Source organism: Suncus etruscus, chromosome 4, assembly GCF_024139225.1.
Source record: "Suncus etruscus isolate mSunEtr1 chromosome 4, mSunEtr1.pri.cur, whole genome shotgun sequence".
Lineage (NCBI taxonomy): Eukaryota > Metazoa > Chordata > Mammalia > Eulipotyphla > Soricidae > Suncus > Suncus etruscus.
In genome coordinates, this window is record NC_064851.1 from 16,020,145 (window position 1) to 16,047,398 (window position 27,254).

Below are 27,254 nucleotides of genomic sequence, written 5' to 3' on the forward strand. Positions count from 1 at the left end.
TAAAAAAACAAAACATCTACTGCAATTGATAAAAATGTAGAGGGGGAGGATAGAGCAATAATATAACATGTAGGGTGGTTTTTTTTTGCACTAGGCCAGTGCTTCTCAAATAGTGGGACGCGCCCCCCAGGGGGGGTGCAAGACTCCGTAAAGGGGGACACCCGTTTGACCTCGGCAAACACTGTCCTAACAAGCTAAGCCCCGTGTTTATGTCTCTGTATATCTCTGGAGCTGAAAGTTGTCTCTGCTCCTGAAAGTTGTCCTGCTTCAAACCCCACTTTGAAAACTACGCATTGAGGGGCCGGGCGGTGGCGCTCGAGGTAAGGTGCCTGCCTTACCTGCGCTAGCCTAGGAGACGGACCACGGTTCGATCCCCCGGCGTCCCATATGGTCCCCCAAGCCAGGAGCGACTTCTGAGCGCATAGCCAGGAGTAACCCCTGAGCGTCACCGGGTGTGGCCCAAAAACCAAAAAAAAAAAAAAAAAAAAAAAAGAAAACTACGCATTGCAAAACATGCTCATTGTAGCCATTCATCCAGACATCAACTCTGATGAAAAAATCAACTCAAATTATTTGATATATTTTTGTTTTGCAGGTTAAAGTATTTTTTTTAAATAAAGATACTATTTACAGTTGCACGGGGGGGGGGGGGCCCGCAAAAAATGTTTTCTTCTTCCTAGGGGGGCATGACAGAAAATAATTGAGAAACACTTTACTAGGTTGACCTGGATTGGTCCCTGTTACCCCATATAGTCCTGTGAGCCCTATCAGGAGTGATCTCTGAATGCAAAGCCAGGAATAAGCAGCTGGGTGGCCACATGCAAGGCAAACACTCTACCTCTGTGTTATCAATCTGGCCCCTGAAAAATAATCTTACTTTCTTTTGTTCCTGTATCTTTTCTTGTATTTCAACTTGCGTATTTCTTTTTTGTATTCCTGTCTCATGTTACAAAACCATTGGTGTACCTGCAAAAAAAAAAAAAAAAAAGGAATAATTGTGGACAGTTGATTATGCTAGGAAAGAAGGTATAGGAAGCAAAGCTACAAAGAAAATATATTCGGGCCGGAGAGATAGCATGGAGATAGGGCGTTTGCCTTGCATGCAGAAGGTTGGTGGTTCGAATCTCGATATCACATATGGTCCCCGAGCCTGCCAGGAGCAATTTCTGAGCGTAGAGCCAGGAGTAACACCTGAGAGCTGCCGAGTATGAGCCCAAAAAAACAAAAACAAAAAACAAACATACAAACAAAAAGAAAATATATTCTGGGACCAAAGTCACTTGCCTTGCACTTGACTGAGTCAAATTCAATTTCTTTTTTTTTTCTTTTTTTTTAGCTTCTTGGGCTACATCCATTGACACTCGGAGTTACTACTGGCTCTGCGTTCAGAAATCGCTCCTGGCAGGCTCTGGGGACCATATGGGATGCCAAGATCAAACCCTGTTTGTCCCAGGTTGGCAGCTTGCAAAGTAAATGCCCTACAGCTATGCTATCACTGCTCTCAGGACTAAAAGGCAGGGTGCTTGCCTTGCACACAGGCTACCTGGGTTCTATACCTGGTTCTCAAAGTCCTGCCAGGAGTGATTCCTGAAAACAGAGGCAGGAGAAAACCCTGAATGTTGCTGAATGTGTCACCAAATAAACAAATAAAATGAACAAGAAGAAAAAACAAACAAACAAAAAAATAGGGGCTGGAGTGATAATACAGTGGAGAGGACATTTGTCTTGCAAACGGCTGACTTGGATTTGATCCCCAGAATCCTATATGGTCCCATAAAACATTCCAGGAGTAAACTTCTGAGTGCAAAACCAGGAATAACCTCTGGCTTCACCGTTGGGTGTGGCCCCCCAAAATAAACAAACAAAAATCTATGGTCAGGCCAGAGAGACAGTACAGGTGTTAAGGCACTTGCCTTCCTTTCTGCCAACAGAGGTAGATTCCCAGCACGCCCCATGGTTCCCCAAGCAGCCCCAGAAGTCACTCCTGAGCACAGAGCCAGGAAAAGCTCAGACGCACCTCTGGAGTATGGTTCAACCTGCTCCCCCAAAAGAGAAAAATTAATTTGTCCTGGGGCCGGGCGGTGGCGCTGGAGGTAAGGTGCCTGCTTTGCCTGCGCTAGCCTAGGACGGACCGCGGTTCGATCCCCCGGCGTCCCATATGGTCCCCCAAGAAGCCAGGAGCAACTTCTGAGCGCATAGCCAGGAGTAACCCCTGAGCGTCACAGGGTGGTGGCCCAAAAACCAAAAACCAAAAAAAAAAAAAAAATTAATTTGTCCTACCTGTTTAGCTGTCAGGTCGAATTGAAATGCCAATGCAAAACTATCTCTCGCCGTGAAACCTTCATTGGCCTTAAACTTGGTCCAGAGAGTGTCCAGGAGGGGCTTGCTAACTTGTTTTTTGCAGGTAGGTTGTTCCTCAGTTTCTTCCTCTGCCTTTCTCTGGTCCTCATGTTCCACTGCCATTTCCCTTTTTCTTTTCTCTTTGCAGTTTTGGGTCACATCAGCTTTGTGCTCTGGGGTTGTTCCTGAAGGTATTCTGGGGCCCAAGCTGTGCAGGGAATTGAACTTGGGGCTTTCGCATGCACTGCCTTGTCTGCAGCCTTCCCAGCACTCTTGCCTACTCTCCTCTTCCTCTTCTTTCTCTTTCCTCCTTCCATCCACAGTATAATTCCTGTCCAGTTGTTCTGGCTCTTTATCACAAGGTATAGCTTGCAAGACCTGTAGAATAAAAATTAAGCGTAGCTAAGTTGTTTTGGTTTTGGTTTTCGGGTCACACCCAGCAGAGCTCAAGGTTACTGTGCTCAGAAATTGCTCCTGGCAGGCATGGGGGGACCATATGGGATGTCAGGATTCGAAACCACCATTCATCCTGGATCGGCTGCTTGCAAGGCAAACGCCCAACCAGCTGTGCTATTTCTCTGACTCTGCAGCTAAGTTTAATTTTTGTTTTTGGCCCACACATGGCAATGCTCAGGGGTTACTCCTGACTCTGTGCTTAGGAATTATATTTTGGTGGTTCTCAGGGGACCCAATGTAATGCCAAGGATCAAACCCAGGGCCCGGAGAGATAGCACAGTGGCGTTTGCCTTGCAAGCAGCCGATCCAGGACCAAAGGTGGTTGGTTCGAATCCCGGTGTCCCATATGGTCCCCCGTGCCTGCCAGGAGCTATTTCTGAGCAAACAGCCAGGAGTAACCCCTGAGCACCACCGGGTGTGACCCAAAAACCAATTAAAAAAAAAAAAAAAGGATCAAACCCAGGTTGACCAAGTGCAAGATAAGAGCCCTACCCACTGTATATCTCTCAGGCCCTTACTCCAATTTAAAAAATTGGGGGCCGGGAAGGTGGTGCTAGAGGTAAGGTGTCTGCCTTACAAGCGCTAGTGTAGGACGGACCGCGGTTCGATCCCCCGGCGTCCCATATGGTCTCCCCAAGCCAGGGGCGATTTCTGAGCTCATAGCCAGGAGTAACCCCTGAGCGTCAAACGGGTGTGGCCCAAAAACCAAAAAAAAAAAGTAAAAAATTGTGTTCAAGGGGTTGGAGAGATAGCATGGAGGTAGGGCATCTATCTGCCTTGCATGCAGAATGACAGTAGTTCAAATCCGGCATCCCATATGATCCCCTGAGCCTGCCAGGGGCTATTTCTTCTTTTATTTTTGTTTTGTTTTTTTTTTTTTTGGGAGGAGTCACACCCGGCAGTGCTCAGGGGTTACTCCTGGCTCTAAGCTCAGAAATCGCTCCTGGCAGGCTCAGGGGACCATATGGGATGCCAGGATTCGAGCCACCGTCTTTCTGCATGCAAGGCAAAAGCCCTACCTCCATGCTATCTCTCCGGGCCCCAGGAGCGATTTCTGAGAGCAGAGCCAGGAGTAACTTCCTGAGCGCTACTGGGTGTGACCCCACACACACACACAAAAACAAATAAATAAATAAAAAAAATTTGTGTTCAGGGGCCAGAGAGATAGCACAGCGGTAGGGCATTTGATTTGCATGCGACTGACCCTGGAAGGACCCGGTTCAATTCCTGGCATCCCATATAGTCCCCCAGCTGCCAGGGACAATTTCCTGAGTGCAGAGCCAGGAGTAACCTATGAGCATCGCTGTGTATGCTACCCCACCTACCACCTCCCTCCCCCCCAAAAAATAAAGAAAATAGGCCCGGAGAGATAGCACAGCGGTGTTTGCCTTGCAAGCAGCCGATCCAGAACCAAAGGTGGTTGGTTCAAATCCCGGTGTCCCATATGGTTCCCCCCCCCCCACCCCCGTGCCTGCCAGGAGCTATTTCTGAGCAGACAGCCAGGAGTAACCCCTGAGTATTGGCTGGGTGTGGCCCAAAACCAAAAAAAAAGAAAAGAAAAAAAAAAAAAGAAAGAAAGAAAATACAAATTCTCTGGAATACCTGTGGACAGAGCAGCAGCTGAGTCTTATGGGAACTCTCTCCCAAGTGTTCTTTGTGTCTGGAGATGCTGTGGAAATGCAGTCATTGAAGTCTAAAATGGGAAGTTCTGAACTCATGGTCTCTTCCTGATTCCTGCCACTGACACCATCCTCCGAGGGTGGGCTAACACTCAGTGACAGATCACTCCAGTTCTTCTGTGAATGAGAAATGACCGTGTCCCAGGATGAAAGGATCATCCCTGGGTCTGGGCTCAAAGGGGTCACTTTTGCCCCTCCGCCAGGCCAAGAACCTCCAGAAATAAGCGTGAAGCTCCAGAGCAAAGCTGGGTAGTGGCTCCTAGAAACACAACAGAGAAGCAGTTAGAAATAAATTCCTGGGGCCGGGCGGTGGCGCTAATGGTAAGGTGCCTGCCTTGCCCTGATTCCTGGGGGCCCGGAGAGATAGCACAGCTGCGTTTGCCTTGCAAGCAGCCGATCCAGGACCAAAGGTGGTTGGTTCGAATTCCGGTGTCCCATATGGTCCCCCCGTGCCTGCCAGGAGCTATTTCTGTGCAGACAGCCAGGACTAACCCCTGAGCACTGCAGGGTGTGGCCCAAAAACCAAAAAAAAAAAAAGAAAGAAAGAAATTCCCGGGCCCGGAAGAGATAGCACAGCGGTGTTTGCCTTGCAAGCAGCCTATCCAGTACCAAAGGTGGTTGGTTCGAATTCCGGTGTCCCATATTGGACCCCTGTGCCTGCCAGGAGCTATTTCTGAGCACACAGCTAGGAGTAACCCCTGAGCACCACCGGGTGTGGCCCAAAAACCAAAAAAAAAATAAAAATAAAAATAAATAAATTCCCGGGGCCCGGAGAGATAGCATGGAGGTAAGGCGTTTGCCTTTCATGTAGAAGGTCATCAGTTTGAATCCCGGCGTCCCATATGGTCCCCTGAGTATGCCAGGAGCGATTTCAGAGCGTGGAGCCAGGAGTAACCCCTGAGCACTGCCGGGTATGACCCAAAAAACAAAAAAATAAAAAATAAATAAATAGAAATAAATTCCCGGGCCAGGAGAGATAGCACAGCGGCGTTTGCCTTGCAAGCAGCCGATCCAGGACCAAAGGTGGTTGGTTCGAATCCCGGTGTCCCATATGGTCCCCCGAGCCTGCCAGGAGCTATTTCTGAGCAGACAGCCAGGAGTAACCCCTGAGCATCGCCGGGTGTGGCCCAAAAACCAAAAAATAAAATAAAATAAAATAAATTCCCGGGGGCAGAGCAGTGGCGCAAGTAGTAGGGTGTCTGCCTTGCTTTTGCTAACCTAGGAGGAACGGCGGGTTCAATCCCCAGGCATCCAAAATGCCCCCCAGGCCAGGAGAGATTTCTGAGTGCATAGCCAGGAGTCACCCCTGAACGCTGCCAGGTGTGACCCAAAAAATAAAAATAAAATAGTGGTAGGGTCTGATTTGACCACCCAAGCCAATGCTAAGAGTCAGAAACCACCTCCAATAATGCATGGAAGGCAAATGCCCTACCTCCATGCTATCTCTCGGGCCCCTTGTTTTTTTGTTTTTTGATTTTTGTGAGAGATAGTACAGCGGGTAGGCCATTTGTCTTGCACACAGATGACCTGAGTTCTATCTCCACCATCCCATATAGTCCCCCCAAACACCCAAAGGAGTAATTAATTGCTGAGTGCTGAGCCAAGAGTAATCCTTGGATATAGTTGGGTTGACCCAAACACAGAGACAAAAAAATAAAATACAAAGAACCTTAGCATTGTGAGGCATTAAGGGAAGGGCTCCAGCTCCCCATCTTACCTGCAAAATCTGTAGAGCTCTCCAAGGTAGAAAACTTCTCCCGGTCCCTTCCCACATTCCCTTCTAGAGCAAACAGTTGCTTTTTCTCTTGCACTTCAATGTAGCACTTCTATAGATTCCTGGCCGACTACGCCTCTCTGGCTCTTAGCTCCTTTATATACACCTAGAGCCTCGGAATCTAATGTCTCATCTCATTTTTCAGTGCTCAGGAGCCTCCCAGAGCCCCACCCTACACCATAATCCGATCACAGGGACTTTAATCACTGTCCAGGTGGTGACTTTTTTTTTTTTTTTTTTTTTTGGTTTTTGGGCCACACCCAGCGATGCTCAGGGGTTACTCCTGGCTGTCTGCTCAGAAATAGCTCCTGGCAGGCACAGGGGACCATATCGGATACCGGGATTCAAACCAACCACCTTTGGTCCCAGATCGGCTGCTTGCAAGGCAAACGCCGCTGCTGTGCTATCCCTCCGGGCCCTACACCTTACCTCTAGTGCCACCTCGCCGGTCCCACTTTTTTTTTTTCTTTTTTTTTTTTTTTTTTTTGGTTTTTGGGCCACACCCGGTGACGCTCAGGGGTTACTCCTGGCTATGCGCTCAGAAGTCGCTCCTGGCTTGGGGGACCATATGGGACGCCGGGGGGATTGAACCGCGGTCCGTCCTAGGCTAGCGCAGGCAAGGCAGGCACCTTACCTCCAGCGCCACCGCCCGGCCCCCACTTTTTTTTTTTTCAATCACACCCAGCAGCACTCAGACTCCAGGCTCTGCACTCAGAAATTGATCCTGGCAAGCACCAGGGGGTGGGGTGGGGGAACCATTTGGGATGCCGGGATTCAAACCACCATTACCATTGGTCCTGGGTCAGCCACTTACAAGGCAAATGCCCTACCGCTGTGCTATGTCTCCAGCCCCCTTTCCTTTTCTTGAAGGCCTTACTCAATTTTTGGGGGGTCCACACCCTGTGATGCTCTGGGGTCTAGGGTCTTCACTATGCTCAGAAATCGCTCCTGGCTTGGGGGACCACATGAGACAGAGGGGATCTAACTGAAGTTGGTCCTGGGTCAGCCACATGCAAGGCAAGCGCCCTACCACTGCTCCAGCCCTTACCTAATCTTTTGAAAAAGGTTATTTTTATTTTTCTTTTTTTTTTTTTGGTGGGGGAAGATATACAGTGACTATATTTTCCCTGAAGCTCTCTGGCGTAAGACCAACTCTGGGCTCCCAGTGACTATATTTTCACTCACTACCATGTCTTACCAAGTAGATATATTTCTCCCAACCAGACATATTTCCAAACGCCTTGTTTCTGTCTTTGCTTTTCACACTCCACAGTTTATTTCCATCATTTCACATGCCCATGTATGTATGTGCGAGTTTACAGAGATTGGGATCAAATCCAGGACCTCACAGAGACAAGTCAAGTGCTTTACCCCTGAGTCACACCTCAACCCTTATATTCATGTTTTACTTGGGGGGAGGGGTTGTGGATGAGTGTTGACAGTCATACCCCACAGTGTTTAAGAGCTTCTCTGGGCTCAGTCATTTCTGGCAGGGCTTGAGGGACCATATGACTACATGGAGTGGCAGGAGTCAAACACCTTAGAAAGCAGCGTTATCTCTCCATCTCCTATGAGGGGTGGTTGGGCCACACCCGGTGGAACTGGGGGCCGGGGGGGGGGGGGTTATGCTTGGCTCTTTTTTTTTTTTTTTAGTTTTTGGGCCACACCTGGAGTTGCTCAGGGGTTACTCCTAGCTGTCTGCTCAGAAATAGCTCCTGGCAGGCACAGGGGACCATATGGGACACTGGGATTCGAACCAACCACCTCTGGTTCTGGATCAGCTGCTTGCAAGGCAAACACCGCTGTGCTATCTCTCCAGGCCCTATGCTTGGCTCTTTGCTCAGAAAATTATTCCTGGGGCTGGAGAGGTTAGCACAGCGGTAAGGTGTTTGCCTTAGATGCAGAAGGATGGTGGTTCGAATCCCAGCATCCCATATGGTACCCCGAGCCTCCCAGGAGCAATTTCTGGAACCAGGAGTAACTCCTGAACACTGCTGGGTGTGACCCAAAAAGTCAAAAAAATAAAAATAAAAATAAATTATTCCTGGCAGGCTTGGGGGACCATATAGGATGCCAGGATCAAACCCAGGTGGGCAGCATGCAAGGAAACTATCTCTTATTTTTGGTGCTCTTTTATTATTTATTTATTTTTGGTTTGGGGGGGTCACATCCAGTGGCGGCGGCGTTTAGGCTCAGGGGTTACTCCTGGCTCTGTGCTCAGAAATCATTCCTGGCAGGCTCAGGGGATGCAGGGGATCGAACCCAGGTTCGTCCCAGGTTGCTGCATGCAAACTCACTATCACTGTGCTATCACTTTGACCCTGTTTTGGATTTTTGGGGCCATACTTGGTGGTACTCAGGCACTTTCCTTCCTCTGCCCTGAAAGATCACTCCTGGCAGACTCAAACAACCATATGGGGTGTCAGGAATAGAACTCAGGTCAGGACCCTCAAGGTAAATACCTTCCCCTCTGTACTATCTCTCCAGGTCTGGGAAGAAAATAGTTGGAGGTGGGAGTAGGCTGAAAAGTGGGCAGGCTAGAACCAGCTGGTAGTTCGACCCCCAGCATCCCATCCCACATGGTCCCCCCCCCACAAGCCTACCAGGAGCGACTTCTGCGTGAAGAGCCAGGAGTAGCCCCTGTGCAGCTGGGTGTGACCCATAAAACAAACAATAAAAAGAGAAAAGTGGACAGGTGAGTAGAAGGGGGCTTGATGTGCCTCACACCCATTCTTTTCTTTTTTTTTTTTTTTAATATAAATTTTTATTTTGATCATTTTTTTTTCTTTTTTTGGTGTTTGGGCTACACCCATTTGACGCTCAGGGATTACTCCTGGCTATGTGCTCAGAAATCGTTCCTGGCTTGGGGGGATCATATGGAACGCGGGGGGATTGAACCGTGGTCGCGGTCCTTCCTTGGCTAGCGCTTGAAAGGCAGACACCTTACGTCTAGCGCCACCTTCCCGGCCCCCTCACACCCATTCTTGAGGGCCAAGACTGAGATTTTATTTTTAGGAAAGCCTAATTCTATGTCAGTGCTTCTTAAATAGTGGGTCCCGCCCCCAGTGAGGCTCCATAAAGGGGGGTGCGTTTGACCTCAGCAAACACTGTCATAACAAGCTAGGCCCCGTGTTTATGTCTCTGTATGTCTCTAGAGCTGAGCTGAGAGTTGCTGTGGCCTGCCTCAAACCCCACTTCAAAAAGCTATGCATTGCAAAACGTGCTCGTTGGAGTCATTAATCCAGACAGCACCTCTGATTAAAAAATCAGCTCAAATTATTTTATATATTTTTGTTTGCAGGTTTTTTTTTTTTTTTTTTTAAATAAAGATACTATTTACAGGGCCCGGAGAGATAGCACAGTGTCATTTGCCTTGCAAGCAGCCAATCCAGGACCAAAGGTGGTTGGTTCGATTCCCGTTGTCCCATATGGTCCCCCGTGCCTGCCAGGAGCTATTTCTGAGCAGACAGCCAGGAGTAGTAACCCCTGAGCAAAGCCGGGTGTGGCCCAAAAACCAAAAAAAAGAAAAAAAAAAGATACTATTTACAGTAGTGCGGGGGTGGGTGGGGAGGGTTTAAAAATGTTTTCTTTTTCTAGGGGGGCATGACAGAAAATAATTGAGAAGCACTGCCCTATGTTAACCTTGACTTGGTGTTGTTGGACCATAATGTCAGATAAGCTTTTCTCATTCTCCCCAAAGCAAAGGTGTCAGTGGGGTCTGGAACATCTCAGCTGAGCCATGTCCCCCGAGGTTCCAAAGAAACTGTTCCCAGGACTCAGGAATGCAGCCCACGGAAGAAAAGACCCAGGCAGGCTGAAGGAGGCTCCTGTCTGGCTCAGTCCTGTGTCTTTTTCCTCATCTCACAGACAATCGCTGCACTGTTCCCCCTTTCATGGCCTAGAAGAAGAATGTGGTTTGAGGGGGAGCGTCCAGGTGGACATTCACCAGCAAATGTGTCAGCTCTGAGAAGCGCCTCTTGGACGCTGAGGCTGCCCCCTTCTTGCTAAGTGCCAGGTCCACCTCCAGGGGCCCTTGCTTGGGAGAAGCTTCTAGCTCTGCCCAATTTTCCCCTAGAACTCACTGTCATGGACATTCTTCACATGAAAAGTTGTACATTCATTTTGTTTGTTTTGGGGCTGCACCCAGCGATACTCAGGGTTTACTCCTGGCTCAGTGCTCAGGGATCACTCCTAGTGAGACTCAAGGGACTATGTAGGGTGCCAGGAAGATCAACCTTGGTTGGCTGCATGCAATATAAGGTCTTACCCATTGTGTTGTCTCTAGGGCTCTAGTAGGGGCTCTGTTTTTTTGTTTTGTTTTGTTTTGTTTTTTTAAATGCTCTGTTTTGATGACTTGTCCATCCTTTGAGGATAGCAGAGGCCTGCAGGATACCATTTGGAAGCTGTTGCCTTAAAAAAAAAAAAAAAGAAAGGGGGGCCGGCGTGGTGGAACTAAAGGTAAGGTGTCTGCCTTGCCAGCGCTAGCCTAGGACGGACCTCGGTTCAATCCCCCGGCATCCCATATGGTCCCCCGAGCCAGGAGAGACTTCTGAGAGCATAGCCAGGAGTAGCCCCTGAGCGTCACCGGGTGTGGCCCAAAAACAAACAAACAAATAAATAAAAAGACGGACCGGAGGATAACACAGTGAGTAGGGCATTTGCCTTGCATGCGGTCAACCCAAGTTCAATACCTGTGCCGAAATCCCTAGAATCTGGCAGCAGTGATTTCTGAGTGCAGAGCCAGGCATAACAACAGAGTGTCACCAGGTGTAGCCTTACATAGGACCAATTCCAACTTGATTCCTGACATCAGATAGGAGTGAACCCAGGAGCACTGTTGGTTGTAACTAAATCCTTCTGTACCACCCCCTACCTACAAAGACCAAACCCAATACAGCCTAGCAGATCTTCTGAGTGGAGAAGAGTTCTTTCTTGTCCATTTCCCAAAGTTTTGGGTGAAGATAAAGGAAACTCTTAGACACCTGAGGTGTTTACAGATACTAGATGGGCCTCTGGGTCTAAGCACTAGAAGGAATTTATTGGCCACACTGAGGCCGATATCAGCAGCTGGCCCTGTCTTATTGCTTTCTCTCTGGATAAACATCTCCTCTAGGGGCTAGAGAGATAGTACTGCCAATAAGGCTCTTGCTTTGACAGTGACAGACTTGGGTTCGATCCTCCATATCCCCATATGTGGCCCCCAGCACCACTTCCTGAGCACAGAACCAGGAGTAACCCCAAGAACTGAATGTGGCCCCAAAGAAACAAAAATCAACAAATAGAAATAAAGCATGGGGGCCCGGAGAGATAGCACAGCGGCGTTTGCCTTGCAAGCAGCTGATCCAGGACCAAAGGTGGTTGGTTCGAATCCCGGTGTCCCATATGGTCCCCCGTGCCTGCCAGGAGCTATTTCTGAGCAGACAGCCAGGAGTAACCCCTGAGTATCGCTGGGTGTGGCCCAAAAACCAAAAAAAAAAAAAAAAAAAAAGAAATAAAGCATGGGGCCCGGAGAGATAGCACAGCAGTGTTTGCCTTGCAAGCAGGGGACCTAGGACCTAAGGTGGTTGGTTCGAATCCCGGCGTGCCATATGGTTCCCCGTGCTTGCCAGGAGCTATTTCTGAGCATAGTCAGGAGTAACCCAAAAAAGAAACAAAACAAACAAACAAACAAACAAAAAAGAAAGCACAACCCTATGAGGTAGAAGCTGTATCAAATCCTCCTTTTAGGAATAAGGACACTTAGTTTAGAGCTGGGCCTTTGTTTTAGTTAGTGAAGGGCAGAGGACAGGTCTGGAGAGGAAGCAAGACTTGTCAACCCAGATCCTACATTCAAAGAAGTTAAAAGATACATGGCTGGGGAGGGAGCAGAGAATTGGGGTGGGAGACTATTTTCTGATCTGCTTAAAACTTTTTGTTTGTTTGTTTATGTTTTGGGGTTACTTTACTCCTGGCTCTGTGCTTAGAATCACTCAGAAATCACTTCTGGCAGGCTCAAGGGACCATATGGGATGCCAGGAATCTAACCAGGTCTGTTTTGAGTCGGCTGTGTGCAAGGCAAACTCCCTACCTCTGTGCTATCTCTCCAGCCCCCGTTCTTCATTTTTTTTTTTTTTTTTTTTGGTTTTTGGGCCACACCCTGTGATGCTCAGGGGTTACTCCTGGCTATGCGCTCAGAAGTTGCTCCTGGCTTCTTGGGGGACCATATGGGACGCCGGGGGATCGAACCGCGGTCCGTCCTAGGCTAGCGCAGGCAAGGCAGGCACCTTACCTCCAGCGCCACCACCCGGCCCCCCGTTCTTCATTTTAAATATTGTATTTATTGTCCCCATTTTGATTTCTTTTTACTTCAATATAAGATATGTGCAGTGTGCATAGGAATTTGTTCAGAGTTGTGTGTGTGTGTGTGTGTGTGTGTGTGTGTATGTGTGTGTGTGTGTGTTTACATATAATCTGGCCCTCCAACTATCTGAGTGAACTGACCCCCACCTCCTTTTAAAAAGTTTGAGGACCCCTGCAGAAAATTTTAGCACTTTCAAAGGGGGGTGGGGAGGCCAGAGCAAGTAGGTGAGAAAAGGAAGCAGCTAAACTGTACCTTTTCCTACCAAAATACAAATACTGGGTCTGAACTATCTCTCTCTCTGGGGGTCTAATCTGCGTAACAAGGACCTGGTTTTCTCCCCCCCCCCTTTGGTTTTAGATTTTGGTGCCACTGGTGGTGGTTCTCAGGGATCACTCATAGCCAGGCTTGGAGGGACCCTACTGTGGTGCCTTGATCAAACCTGGGATGATTTCCGTGCAAGGCAAGTGTCCTCCCTGTTGTACTACTGCTCTGGCCCCAACAAAGACTGTTTTTAGTAGGGAGCAAAGTCCATAGATGTTTCTTTTAAACTTGATTGATTGATTCATTGATTGGCTTTGGGCCACGCGCAGCGGTGCTCAGGAGTCACTCCTGGCCCTTACACTCAAATGTCACCCAGACAGGCTGGGGGACCCATATGGGATGCCAGGAATCGAACCAGGCCCCCCCCCCCCCCCCCCCCAGGTCAACCGCATGCAAGACAAATGCCCCACCCGATGCACCATCCCTCCGACCCCCCATAGATGTTTCTTTTTGTAAATGTTCCCGAGCTGTTGAGAGGAACAAATTTGGGAATCAGCTGGCAAACCTCCTCTTTCAGCCATTCTTGGCCCCCAGCCTCTGAAGGTTGTTAAATCTGAGATCCCTGCCCCTCCTCCGCCCAGTTCTGTCTGCAGCTCCAAAAATCCCACATTTGCATGTCTGATAAACTCCCTGGTGTGTCTGTAGCACCTAATCCAGGGGTGTTCTTGCAGAGGTCCCCAACCCTCACCTAGGACTAGGTTGCTGGGCTCCTACCAGGAAAACAGGTAAACAAGCCAGTGCCCTGAGGTGCTCCGATCTTTGACCCACAGGGGCCCACTAAAATAGGTATCTGAGAATAAAGGGCAAAAAAAAAAGAGAGTTTAGGACTGGAGAGATAGCATGGCGTTTGCCTTGCATGCAGAAGGACAGTGGTTTGAATCCCGGCATTCCATAGGGTCCCCTGATACTGCCAGGAGTGATTTCTGAGGCATAGAGCCAGGAGTAACCCCTGAGCTCTACCAGGTGTGACCAAAACAAACAAACAAAAAAGAGGGTTTACGGCCTGAGCAATGGCGCAGCGGTAGGGCATTTGCCTTGCACACGGCTGACCCAGGACAGACCATAGTTTCAACCGTGGCGTTCCATATGGTCCCCCAGGCCAGGAGCAATTTCTGAGTGCATAGCCAGTAGTTACCCCTGAGCATCACCGGGTGTGGCCCAAAAATAAATAAATAAATAAATAAATAAATAAATAAATAAATAAATATAAAGTGAGGGTTTAGGAAACAGCAGCTAAAAAGGAAAGTGGACTGTGAGGGAAGCTGAGAACTGAGCTCATTTAAACTAAGGAAGAGTTGGGCCTGGTAAGGTGCTTCTTTCTTTGCAAGCCAGACCCCAATTTGACCCCTGGGCAAGTACAATCACTTTGGCCCCCAATTCTTTTCTTCTTTTTGGTTTTTTGGGTCACACCAGGCGGTGCTCAGGGATTACTCCTGTCTCTGTGCTCAGAAATCGCTCCTGGCAGGCTCAGGGGTCCATGTGGGATGCCGAGGATCAAACCAGAGTCTGTCTGTTGTTGGCCCTGTACAAGGCAAATGCCCTACCTCTATGCTATTGCATTTTATAGCTCTGGCTTTGGGCCCCAATTCTTGATTTTGAATGAAAAGGCAAACCTTGCAAAATTATAATCAGATGTCTAAGATTAGTAGTAAATAAGTGAAAGAAAGGGAAAGGAAATTCTCATCCACTTGTTTGGAGAGAAAATGTTGGTCCTATCAGTCAAGCACTGGGCTCTTCTTTTAGGCCCCAGGCTAGCTGTAAGGTCAGCATTGGGTTCACAGGGGAAGTAAGACCTGTTTCTTCACCTTTTCAAGTGCCAAGTGAGAGCTGAGGTCTGGCCCGCAGCCCTGCAGAGGTGCAGGGGAAGTGTTCCTTTCACTGTCTCTTGCAGCTTCTAGGAAACTATATTGTACCAACATTACAGTGCAGATGTATAGATAACAAGCTAGAAAAAAAATTGTTCAGACTTTTTTTTTATTCTGAGTAATTGCATTGTGGGATTGTGGGTGTTCCTTTTGTTTCCCTGTTTCTTTTCTTTCCTTTTTTTTTTTTTTTTTTTTTCTTTTTGGTTTTTGGGGCCACTCCTGGCGGCAGTGCTCAGGGTTTACTCCTGGCTCTACACTCAGAAATCGCTCCTGGCAGGCACAGGGACCATATGGAATGCTGGGATTCGAACCACCGTCCTTCTACATGAAAGGCAAACGTCTTACCTCCATGCTATTTCTCCGGCCCCAATGTTTCCCGTTTCTTTTTTTTTTTTTTGGTTTTTGGGCCACACCCTGTGACGCTCAGGGGTTACTCCTGGCTATGAGCTCAGAAGTCGCTCCTGGCCTTGGGGGACCATATGGGACACCGGGGGATCGAACCGCGGTCCGTTCCTAGGCTAGCACAGGTAAGGCAGGCACCTTACCTTTAGCGCCACCGCCCCGGGCCCCTGTTTCCTGGTTCTTATTACAGTTTACTTTGATGAAAATATAGTATCTTGCGGTGTTTGAGATCACTCCTCTGGGTCTTCCTGGTGGGGGACCACTTGGAATGCCTGGGATTTGAACTCGCTATACTATCACTCTGACCCCTCACTTGATTTGTTTGTTTTTGTTTGAGGCTTCACCCAGTGGTGCTCAGGGCTTAATCCTGTCTCTGAGCTCAGAAATCATTCCTGGCAGGCTTGGAGGAGCTATATAAGATGTCAGGGATTGAACCTGGTGGGTTTCGTGTGCAAAACAAATGCTCTACATGCTGTGCTATTGCTCCGGCCTCCCCTGCCTGTGTTATTGCTCTGGCCCCTATTTTTTTTTTTTTTAAATCATCTTGTGCTAAAACACACACACACACACCACACACACACAGATAGGGAAGCTGAGTATCATGATTACTAAGAATCCATTTTCATTCAAATTTAAGATTACTAAGAGCCAAAGAAACAGGGAAAACAAAACAAGCAGGTTGACCCTGACAGCAGGTTGACCCTGAACGATCAGTCATCCTGCATAGGATCCTCCGCGCAAAGCTCTGCCAACAGGTATCAGTCGGGTTTGGTGCACCTCAGCTGAGCCATGTCCCCCGAGGCTCCAAAGAAACAGTTCCCAGGGTTCAGGAATGCAGCCCACGGAAGAAAGACCCAGGCAGGCTGAAGGAGGCTCCCGTCTGGCTCAGTTCTGTGCCTTTTCCTCATCTCCACAGACAATCGCTGCACTGTTCCCCCTTTCATGGCCTAGAAGAAGAATGTGGTTTGGGGGGAGCGTCCCAGGTGGACATTCACCAGCAAATGTGTCAGCTCTGAGAAGCGCCTCTTGGACGTTGAGGCTGCCCCCTCCTTGCTAAGTGCCAGGTCCTACCTCTAGGGGCCCTTGTTTGGGAGAAGTTTCTAGCTCTGCCCAATTTTCCCTGAGAACTCACTGTCATGGACATTCTCCACAGTCATTACCACTGATTTGTTTTTTCCCTTTGCTAATCTGTTAGATATTGGTTTTGTTCTCTTTCTGTCTCTCTCCTTCCTTCCTTCCTTCCTTCCTTCCTTCCTTCCTTCCTTCCTTCCTTCCTTCCTTTCCTTCCTTCCTTCCTTCCTTCCTTCCCTTCCTTCCTTCTTTCCTTCCTGCTTCCTTTCGTTCCTTTCCTTCCTTCTTCCTTCCTTCCTTCTTTCTTCCTTTCTTTCTTTCCTTCCTTCCTTCCTTTCCTTCCTTCCTTCCTTCTTCCTTCCTTCCTTCCTTCCTTCCTTTCTTCCTTTCTTCCTTCCTTTCTTTCTTTTCTTTTCTCTCTTTTTTTGTCATACCCTGCAGTGCTCAGGGTATGATGATTTGATGTTCAGGAGTGACCCCTGGTGGGTTTGAGGACCATACATAGTGTGGGGGATTTGAACCAGTGTCAGAGGCATGCAGGGCAAGTACCTTCCACACCTGTGATATCTCCCTGGCCCTAAAGTTTTCTTGTGGGCCCGGAGAGATAGCACAGCGGTGTTTGCCTTGCAAGCAGCCAATCCAGGACCAAAGGTGGCTGGTTCGAATTCCCGGTGTCCCATATGGTCCCCCGTGCCTGCCAGGAGCTATTTCTGAGCAGACAGCCAGGAGTAACCCCTGAGCACTGCCGGGTGTGGCCCAAAAAACCAAAAAAAAAACAAAACTTTTCTTGTATTGAGTCTAGAACAATAGCCCAGCAGATAGAGTGTTGCCTTATACTCGTCCAATCTAGATGTGACCCCCAACATCCCCAAATGGTCCCCTGAGCACCACCAGGAGTGATTCCTGACAGCAGAGCCAAGAGGCAGGAGCAATAGCACAGCCGTAAGGTGTTTGCCTTGCGCATTCTGGCCAACACAGGACGGACCCCGGTTTGAATCCGGCATCCCATTTGGTCCCCCAAGCCTGTCAGGAGTGATTTCTGATCACCAGAACCAGGAGTAACCCCCTGAGTGCCGCCGGGTATGACCCAAAAAACACAACAAAAACTAACAAACTAAAACACCAATGCAAGCATTCCATCCACTTAAACAGAAATTACGTCATGCTTAGGGTTGATGTCCCAACTTATTGCCCTAACTTAACTTTGTGTCGGGAGGGGCCTTTTCTGGTGGAACATTCAGATGCACCTAGTTCCTCTATTTCAGCTGAACAGAGAAAGTCTTGCCCTTTAAAGTGTGGGTGCATTTTGTGATTTTATCTTTGGGCTAATACCCTCTATCTTATGGGGAAGTTGTAGAGTGGAAAAATACTTTACAGTGGCCTTTACTGGGAGCTTGGGACAACCTTGGTTTTATTTATTTATTTATTTATTTATTTATCTATTTATTTATTTATTTATTTTTGGGTTTTTGGGCCACACCTGGCATTGCTCAGGGGTTACTCCTGGCTGTCTGCTCAGAAATAGCTCCTGGCAGGCATGGGAGATTCGAACCTTTGGTCCTGGATCAGCTGCTTGCAAGGCAAATGCCACTGTGCTATCTCTCCGGCCCACAACCTTGGTTTTAGACCCAGGGGACTTTGGTTCTCACATTGTGGCCCCCAAACAAACCAAATATTCTTGTGTTGTTTGTTTTTGGGGTCATATATGCCTGTACTCAGGGCTTAATTGTGTCTCTATGCTCAAAGATCACTGCTGGTAGTGCTAAGCACATGCCTTTTCCCCTGTATTGTCTCTCTGGCTCAAGAATGTTTTTTGTTTGTTTGTTTGTTTGTTTGTTTTGGGCCACACCTGGTGATGCTCAGGGGTTACTCCTGGCTATGAGCTCAGAAATTGCTCCTGGCTTGGGGGACCATATGGGACACCGGGAGATTGAACTGAGGTCCATCCTAAGCTAGCACCAGTAAGGCAGACACCTTACCACTCCATGCCACTGGTCCGACCCCAGAATGTTTTAATTATTATTATTTGGGGGGTTATTTCAGTTGCTTTTAGGATGTACTCCTGGCTCTGTGCTCAAAGATGACTCCAGGCAGGGTTTGGGAGACCATGTAAGGTGCTGGAATACCCAGATCAGTTGTGAGCAAGGAAAGAGCCTTACCTGCTGCACTGTCATTCCAGCCCCATAAAAATCTGCATTTTTGTGTGTGTTTATTTGGGGGCCATATGCAGCAGTGCTCAGGGGCTACCATTGTCATAGAACTTGGGCTTTATTGGGAGTTGTTCCTGTCTGTGCTTGAGGGAACTGCACCGTGTTGCTGGTCTTCTGTCTGCAAACTTAAGTTTCAGCTTTTTTTTTTTTTTGGGGGGGGAGGGTGCACTGCTGAAGGAGCTCAGGATCCCCTCGGGGGGGGGGGTTGGAGTGTTAGTACAATAGGTAAGTACTTGCCTTGCACACAGCCAACCTGGGTTCAGTCCTCGGCATCTCTTATAGTTAGTTCCCTGTGTACTACCAGGAGTGATCCCTGAGTGTAGAGCCAGGATTAACCCCTGAGCACTGCTCTGTGTGACCTCAAAAGAAAGAAATCATCACTCCTGGTGGGCTCAGATCAACATATAGGGCTGCATATTGGCTGCATGCAAGGCAAATGCCCAAATTGTTGTACTATTGCTCCAGCTGCTTTACGATTTCCTATTGGGGGGCCAGAGATAGCATGGAGGTAAGGCATTTGCCTGGCATGCAGAAGGGTGGTGATTCAGATCGCAGCATCCCATATGGTCCCCCCCAAGCCTGCCAGGAGCAATTTCTGAGTGTAGATCCAGGAGTAACCTCTGAGTGTCACCGGGTGTGACCCAAAAACAAAAAAAAGATTTCCTTTTGGGGGGAGGGTGTCATAGCCATATGCAAAGCAGGCATACTCCACTATTACTAAGGTATGGCTCCCACCCCCCAGAAATCACGTCTTATCCCCTCCAGTGTTTTGCCCTTTTTTTTGTTTTTGTTTTTGGGTCACACCCGGTGACACTCAGAGGTTACTCCTGGTTTGGGGGACCCATATGAGATGCCAGGGGATCAAACTGCAGTTCATCCTAGGCCAGCACATGCATGGCAAATGACCTACTACTTGAGCTAACTCTCCATCCCTGTTTTGTCCTTTAATTATTTCCTGCCCACGTCACCCACTGCAGGCCCTCTCCCCACCAGGACTAAGATAGGGCCTTGTGTGGGGCAAATGTGACAGGGTGGCAGAGGACTAAGGTGGAGGGAGGGGGGCAATTTTTCGCCTTCAAATCCCCCTCTCCCACATTCTTGCCCTGCCTGCCATATTGCTATGGGCCCCCTGTGGCTCTGTAGTCTCTGAGACACTATTGAAGCATCACTCCACTGGTGATGAGCCACCAAAGCCACAAGGGGAAATGCTCCCTGCTCCCTTGAGAATTCTCCTGGGCAGATGGGCTCCCAGATGGGCTGGAGAGACAAGAGGAGATGGCGGAGGGTGGGGTGAAGGCAGTAATTCTCCTGGTGCCCAACAAATCCTAAGTAGTCTGTGGGGTGATGGAGAGAGGAAATGGGGACACACTTGGTTTAGATCCACTAGTGGGTTCCCTTCTGACAGCCTCCTACACCCTACTTGCTGGGTCCTGCCATCAGCTCTGCGCTCAATTCTCAGGGGCTGGAATTCAGCACCCTGGACAGGGCACATTAGAGCTCTGTCCCTCACTTCCTTTTGTTTTGTTCCAGATCAGGGGGTTACTTACTCCTGGCTCTGCCCCTAATGAACTAGACCTGGCGGTGTTCAGGAGACAATATGGGATGCCAGGGGTCAACCCCGGTTGGCAAGTGCTTTTCCGGTTCTACTATCACTGGGCCCTTATGGTGTCCTTTCAAGCAGCAACATTAGACTCACCCTTCTCTATTCTCTGAGTCACACTTCTGCTGCACCCCACATGCTGAGCCTTGTCAGTCACACATCCCTTACATTTCCCATCTGTCCCCCCTCAGCCTGTGCATCTTGGGGCACCTTCTGTATGTTCCTTTCTCTTGCATTCATGGTTGCTAGTTTCAGTCCTTCCATTCCTCATGTACCCTAGCATTGTAATTAAAGCCAGGGATGTCTATCTACACCCCCCACATCACCTCCTAGTGACCCTCTTCATCTTAGGGCCCTTAGGGGAGTAGAGAACTTCCCCATCCCTAGTGGAAGAAGGGGGGTAAGACCAGGAGTCTCAGACTACTCCTCCTCCATCTTTTTTGGGGGGTTTGTTGTTGAGACACATCCTGTGATGCTCAGGATTCCTTCTGTCTTTCCACACTCAGGAATCACCCTGGTGAACCCCGGCTTGAGGGGTCATATGGGATGTCAGAATCAAACCCGGGTAGGCCATGTGCAAGGAAAAACGCACTCCCCCCACCTTAATAAGCTCTGACCCTCCCCATCCTTCTGTAGCCACCAATCAAGCATGTGGGGTCTCCTGGATCCCTTCTCCCCCACCATCCCTGCCTGCATCTTCTCTCTTCTTCCTTCTGGGGGTAGAGTGGCTTGAATGCTTCCATGTCTGACCCAGCCACACTTCAAGGATCAGAACACCCCCCTCCTCCTCTGCACCTTTCCACCCTTCAGCCTGATACTGCAGTTTTTAGGTGACTGACTTGGCTTCAATCTAAACACCCAGATGTTCCCCCCATCTAGAGCAAGAGCTAGAGTGGAGCCCGGAGGAAGCCCTGAGCATAGCTGTGTGTGGCCTAAAATATATATATGAGGCCTGAGCAGTGGAGGGCATTTGCTTTGCACAAGGCCAACCTGGACAACCCCAAGTTTGATCCTTGGCATCCCATATGGTCCCCAGAGCCTGCCAAGAGCAATTTCTGAGCACAGAGCCAAGTGTGGAGCCAGAACACAGAGCCAGGAGTAACCCCTGAGGCCTGAGCACTGCCAGGTGTGGCTCAAAAACTCAAATAAAGAACAAAACAAAACTTTTGGGGGGCTGGAGAGATAGCACAGTGGTATGGTGTTTGCCTTGCAATGTGGCAGACCCAGGACAGACCTGGATTTGTTTTCCGGCATCCATATGGCCCCCTGAGCCTGCCAGGAGCAATTTCTGAGCACAGAGCCAAAAGAAACCCCTTAGTGCTCAAAGATTACTCCAGGCTCTGTGCTCAGAAGTCACTCCTGGTGGTGCGTGGGGGACCCCCCTCCTTGATTAAAATAGAACCAGAGCCATGTGGGATAGATAGTGCAACTTTGTAGGTTCCCCCCACCAGGTTCTTCCTGAGCACAGCTAGGTGTGTCCCCAAACACAAAACAATGAACAAGAGTCATCAGCATACAAACTAACACACCAATATAAGATGGTTTTTTTTTTTTTTTGCTTTTTTGATGTCGTGTTGTTGTTTGTTGTTGTTTGTTTTTGGGTCACACCTGGCAGCACTCAGAGGTTACTCCTGGCTCTGCACTCAGAAATCGCCCGTCAGGCACAGCGGGACCATATGGAATGCTGGGATTCAAACCACCGTCCTTCTGCGCACAAGGCAAACACCCTACCTCCATGCTATCTCTCTAGCCCCTAAGATATTTAATATTTAATTAAAATGTCCCAGGGCCTGAGCAATAGCACAATGGTAAGGTGTTTGCCTTGCATGTGGCTGACCTGGGAACAGACCTGGTTTTGATTCCTGGCATCCCATATAGTCTCCTGAGCCTGCAGGTGTGGTTTCTAAGAGCAGATCCAGGAGTAACCCTGAGCGCTGCTGGGTGTGGCCTAAAAACCAATTAAATGTTCCCATCTCTGAGATCTGAGTGATAATAGAGCAGCTAAGGTCTTACACTCAGCCCACTGGGGTTCCATTCTTGGCATTTTATATGCCCCGTTTCCCCCAGTGCAGAGCCAGGCATAATCTCTGAAGCACATCAGGTATGCATGCCCCCCAAATAGAACATAGTACAGTGGTGAGGGTGTTTGCCTTGCATGTGGCAATCCCTAACTCATTCCATTCCTCAGCATCACTGGGTATAGCAAAAATAAAAGCTGAAATCATTTTTTTTTTGTATGTTTTTGGGTAATCTTTGAGCACTAAGGAGTTACTCCTGGCTCTATGCTCAGAAATCATTCTTGGCAGGCTCAGGGGATCATATGGAATGCTGGATTCGAACCACTATCCTGCATGCAAATGCCCCACTTCCATGCTATCTCTCCAGCCCCAAAAATATGAAATAATTTTATTGTTACTAGAATGGCTTTCTTAGGGGGGTTGCAGGGCTCAGGCTGCCCCCAACAGCCTTCCATCCCCTTCCTCCCAGACTCCAGAGCTATTCCTGAGCACCCTGCCCAGGGGGCCAGAGAGGTGAGTGCTGGGGGAGGATTTTAAAGGGGACCTCAGGCTTTCCCCAACCCCCACCCTGCACAAAGAGGGGTCAGTGTGGGGGAAGTCACCAGCAACTTTCCTTTCACCAGTGTACCATTCTCAAACCGCTCAGGGTATAGTTTAACAGGATATCATAGGGTTTCATCTATGTTAATGACACACAGAATATCATGTTGTATACTTTCCTTCCCTCCTTGGCTCACACCTTACAAGCTCATTTCTAGTCCCTTTACTCCCTACACCCCCTATTACCCCACATTTAACCCTTTGTGCCCTCAGTTCTTGGCTCCCTCATGAAGCAGATCATTATCCCACTCAAGCCAGCTGCCATCTGTTGCATGTCAGCCCTGAAGAGGTTTGACTGATGGAGGGATGGAGGATGAGGTCTTTCCCCTCCAGCTCGGAGCACGCGTCTGCCACCCTGTCCAGCCAACGGTTCTGAGGTGAAATGGCGGGTAAACAGCTCGCAGATAGTCAGGCTTGTGGAAATATTAGCTTTATTCGGTGGACAAGACAAGTCCAAAGACTCAGCCCTCAGTTCCAGCAAAAAGCCCCCCCTCGCCTTCCACAGACCCTTGTTTTTATCCCCCAGAATCAGGTACCACCCAATGGTGGGATCAGATACCAACCAATGGTGGAAGCAGAATCAGGTACTACCCTAGGGTGAGGGCAGAATGCCAGGTCACACCCCTAGGGTAGGGCACAATCACAATCAGGTTAGGGGTCAGTAATATAATAATCCCCCTAAAATATTTACATACACAACACCATCCAGCTCCCAAAGTGAAAAATAGACTTTCATCCTGAAAAGAAACCAATACTGTGTTCCTATTTCTCTACTTTCAGCAGCTCTCTATCCTCCTTTTATTTATTTATGTTGTTTTTGTTTTTTTTGGGTCACACCCTGCAGTGGTCAGGGGTTATGCCTGGCTCTATGCTCAGAAATTGCTCCTGGCAGGCACAGGGGACCATAGGGATGCCAGGATTCGAACCGCATCCTTCTGCATGAACACCTTTCCTCCATGCTATCTCTCTGGCCCACCCTCCACCTTCTTCACTGTGTACCTGTGCTTGCTACCATACTGTTTCTGAGAAGTCCCCACTCAAAGACATTTCCTGATATGGGACTGCTGGGAGTCGTTTTGCAGATTCCAGAAGGCCAAATCACAACCAAAAGTGGTTGTCCCAGATTCAACACCCTCCCCCCTTTGTTTTTCTTAGATGTAGTCCATAACAGCTACAACTCTTTTTGAATATACTTTTATATAGTGACAATTTTGCCCCCCCCCAAAATAGAATGGCTTTCTAGGGGGCTTGGGGAGTTGCTGGGGTGTGTGTAGGTAAGAGGGCCTGAGTTTGATGTCTGATCCCAGCATCAGAAAAAATAGTTCCCTTTTGGAAGGCATATTTTTCTCCGTTCAACTGAGGACATTAGTTCAGGTCCCTGCCACTGCTTCACTTGTCAGCCCAGGGCTAATGCTGTCAGGGAAATAAGTAAAATAGGACTCTGTAATCTGGTAAAAAGACTAAGCTAATGTTCCAGGAAGTGCTTTGTATTCTTGGAAAGTAAATTAACTCCCCAGCTCCACTTTGAGGGCCAAGTCTTTTAATTATCATTTTCTTTCTGATTTAGAATTCTCAGCCTCTGCAGTTCAGGCTAAGGATACAGCTTCTTAATCTGGTGGTTCAGTAACATCTGGAGTTAATCTTATTTTTCTGGTTTTTGCTTTTGGGCCACACCGGGAGGTACTCAGGCATTATTTCTGGTACTGAGTTCAGAGATTACTCCTGGTGGGCTCAGGACTATATGATTTGCTAGGAATTGAAACTAAATTGGCTTCATGTAAGGTAAATGCCCTACCCCACTTGTGCTATCATTTTGACCCCAAGAGTTACTATTTAATTTGAACATTAGAACGTAGGATCACACCTCATGTGCTGCTTAGGGCTACCCCTCCACTCTGTGCTTGGGAGTGGTCACTCCTGGTAGTGCTTGGGGGACAATATCCTGAACCAAATGTAATCTACATGCAAGGCAAGATATTAATCTCAGGGGCCGGAGAGATAGCATGGAGGTAAGGTGTTTGCCTTGCATGCAGAAGGTCGGTGGTCCCCCTCCCAGCCTTCCAGAAGCGATTTCTGAGCCAGAGAGCCAGGAGCACCGCCGAGTGGTGACCCAAAAACAAACAAAAAAAAAAGATATATTAATCTCATTTAGATCACTCCTTAATTATTTTGATTTGGGGGGAACCACACCTACCTGTGCCTCAGGAATTACTCCTCATAACATTTTGGATGACTGTAAGTGGTGGCAGGAATCATTTGAACCTGGTTAAAGCCATGTGCAAAGCCGACTTCCTCCCTGCTGAACTATCTCTCTCTCCAGTTCCTGTTTTCTTTCTTGAGAAATACTGAAGAACCCAGGCATGGTGGACTAACAGTTTCACCATCATTGCTCTTGCATCAAGGAGGTGTAAGGAACAAGCCTATCGTGCAGTGAACACAGGGTATCTTCCCTGAATGATCTGGGATCTGACCCTTACTATAGGAAGCATTATCTTTGGGGTCAGAATGATAGTATAGTGCAGGAGTCCTCAAATTTTTAAACAGGGGGCCAGTTCACTGTCCTTCAGACTGTTGGAGGGCCCAGATTATAGTAAAAACAAAAATTATGAACAAATTTCTATGCACACCTGCATATATCTTATTTAGAAGTGAAGAAACAAAATGGAAATAAATACAATATGTGGCCCGCGGGCCGTAGTTTGAAGACCCCTGGTATAGTGGGTAGGAAGTTTGCTTTGCACACAGCCAACCCAGGTTCGATCTCCAGCATCCCATATGATTCCCGAGCCCACCAGGAGTGATTCTTGAGTGCAGAGTCAGAAATACACCTGACCAAATGTGGCCTCCTCCCCACAAAAAAGGGAAGCAATTATATTTGTACCTGAGGGAAGGAGGAAGAGGGCCGAGGTGAGACTTATTTGGGCACCTCCTATCTTTGCCTCTTTTCTGCTTTTTCCCTAAGGTGGTCCCACCTTCCAAGAGCCCTCAGAGGAAGTCTGGAGCAATAAACACAGCGGTGTTTGCCTTGCAAGTGGACTACCCGGGTTCAACCTCGGCATCCCATAGGCAGAGTTTGAGTTTGCCAGGAGTGTTTCTGAGATCAAAGCCAGGAGTAACCTCTGAGCATTAACGGGTATGATCCAAAATAAAAATAGAGACTTGTCTTCTCGCTGCCCTTCCTCTTCCTCCTCTTCTTCCTCCTCCTCCCCCTCCTCTCTTCCTCGTCCTCTTCTTCTGCTCCTCCTTCCTTCTCCTCTTTCCTTCTCCTCTTCTTCTCCCTTCTCCTCCCTCTTCCTCTCTCTGCTTTTTTATTCTCCCTTCTCCTCCTTCCTCCTCTTCTCTTCCTCTTCTGCTCCTCCTTCCTCCTCCTCTTCCTTCTCTGCATTCTTCTTCTCCCTTCTTCTCCTTCTTCTCCTCTTCTTCTGCTCCTCCTTCCTTCTCCTCTTTCCTTCTCTTCTTCTCCCCTTCTCCTCCTATTCCTCTTCTGCTATCTTATTCTCCCTTTTCCTCCTCCTCCTCCTCCTCTCTTCCTCTTCTGCTCTCCTTCCTCCTCCTTCTATTCCTCTTCTGCTATCTTATTCTCCCTTCTCCTCCCTTCCTCCTCTCTTCCTCCTCTTTCTGCTCCTCCTTCCTTCTCCTCTTTCCCTTCTCTTCTTCTCCCTTCTCCTCCTCTTCCTCTTCTGCTTTATTATTCTCCCTTTTCCTCCTCCTTCCTCCTCCTCTCTTCCTCTTCTGCTCCTCCTTCCTCACTCCTCTTCCTTCTCCTCCTCTTCCTCTTCTGCTTTCTTATTCTCCCTTCTCCTCCTTCCTCCTCTCTTCCTCTTCTGCTCCTCCTTCCTTCTTCTCTTTCCTTCTCCTCCTCTTCTTCTTCTCCCTTCTCCTCCTCTTCCTCTTCTGCTTTCTTCTCCTCCTTCCTCCTCCTCTTCCTTCTCCTCCTCTTCTTCTTCCTCTTCTCCTTTTCTCCTCCTCCTCTTCTTCCTCTTCTTCTCCCTTCTTTTCCCTTTTTCTTCTCCCTTCTCCTTCTCCTTCCTCCTCCCCCCACTCCTTCTTCCTCCTCTAAGGTCCCTCAGCAGCATCCTCTGCCGGGAAGCCCAAAACTTCCCTCCAGGCCCTCCGGGAGCCTCTGGACCGCCCTTGGGCGCGGTCGCCTAGGCGACGGCACCACTTCCGGGAGGGCGGGGCGCCCGAAAAAAAAAAAAAAAAAAAAAAAAAAAAAAAAAACAAAAATAAAAATAATTTTCTGGGGCCAGAGAGTTAGCATGGAGGTAGGGCGTTTCCCTTTCATACAGAAGAATGTGGTTTGAATTCCAGTGTCCCATATGGCCCTCTAAGTCTGCCAGGTGTAACCCCTGAGCGCTGCCAGGTGTGACCAAAAAAACAAAAAAAATTTTTTTCTTTTTCTGTGCAACTTACTTTACTTTTACCCTAAAACTTACTCTAACGGGGCTGGAGAGATAGTACAACGTTAGGGCATTTGCCTTGAAGGTGGCTGACCTGGGACAGACCTGGTTTGATCCCCAACATCCCAGATGCCCCATCTCTCCCCTCCCCAGCCTGCCAGGAGCAATTTTGGAGCAC

The 27,254-nt window shown here is 48.5% G+C and overlaps 1 protein-coding gene across 1 annotated transcript; it reads right to left on the reverse strand.

The window, feature by feature from the left end:
- Positions 1 to 873: 873 nt before the first annotated feature.
- On the reverse strand, positions 874 to 16,334 carry NANOGNB (NANOG neighbor homeobox). Its single transcript, XM_049772505.1, has 3 exons — positions 16,310 to 16,334; positions 2,281 to 2,525; positions 874 to 966 (listed from the first exon to the last, which is right to left on the reverse strand). Exons 1-3 carry the CDS (start codon positions 16,332 to 16,334, stop codon positions 874 to 876), a joined length of 363 nt encoding a protein of 120 aa, XP_049628462.1.
- Positions 16,335 to 27,254: the final 10,920 nt, after the last annotated feature.

Coding starts and splice junctions, on each gene's coding strand:
- NANOGNB (XM_049772505.1), bottom strand. CDS start 16,334: ATGACTGTGGAGAATGTCCATGACA. Junction 2,526..16,309: donor TGTGGAGAATGTCCATGACA/GTGAGTTCTCAG, acceptor GAATACCTTCAG/GAACAACCCCAGAGCACAAA. Junction 967..2,280: donor TCGACCTGACAGCTAAACAG/GTAGGACAAATT, acceptor TTTTTTTTGCAG/GTACACCAATGGTTTTGTAA.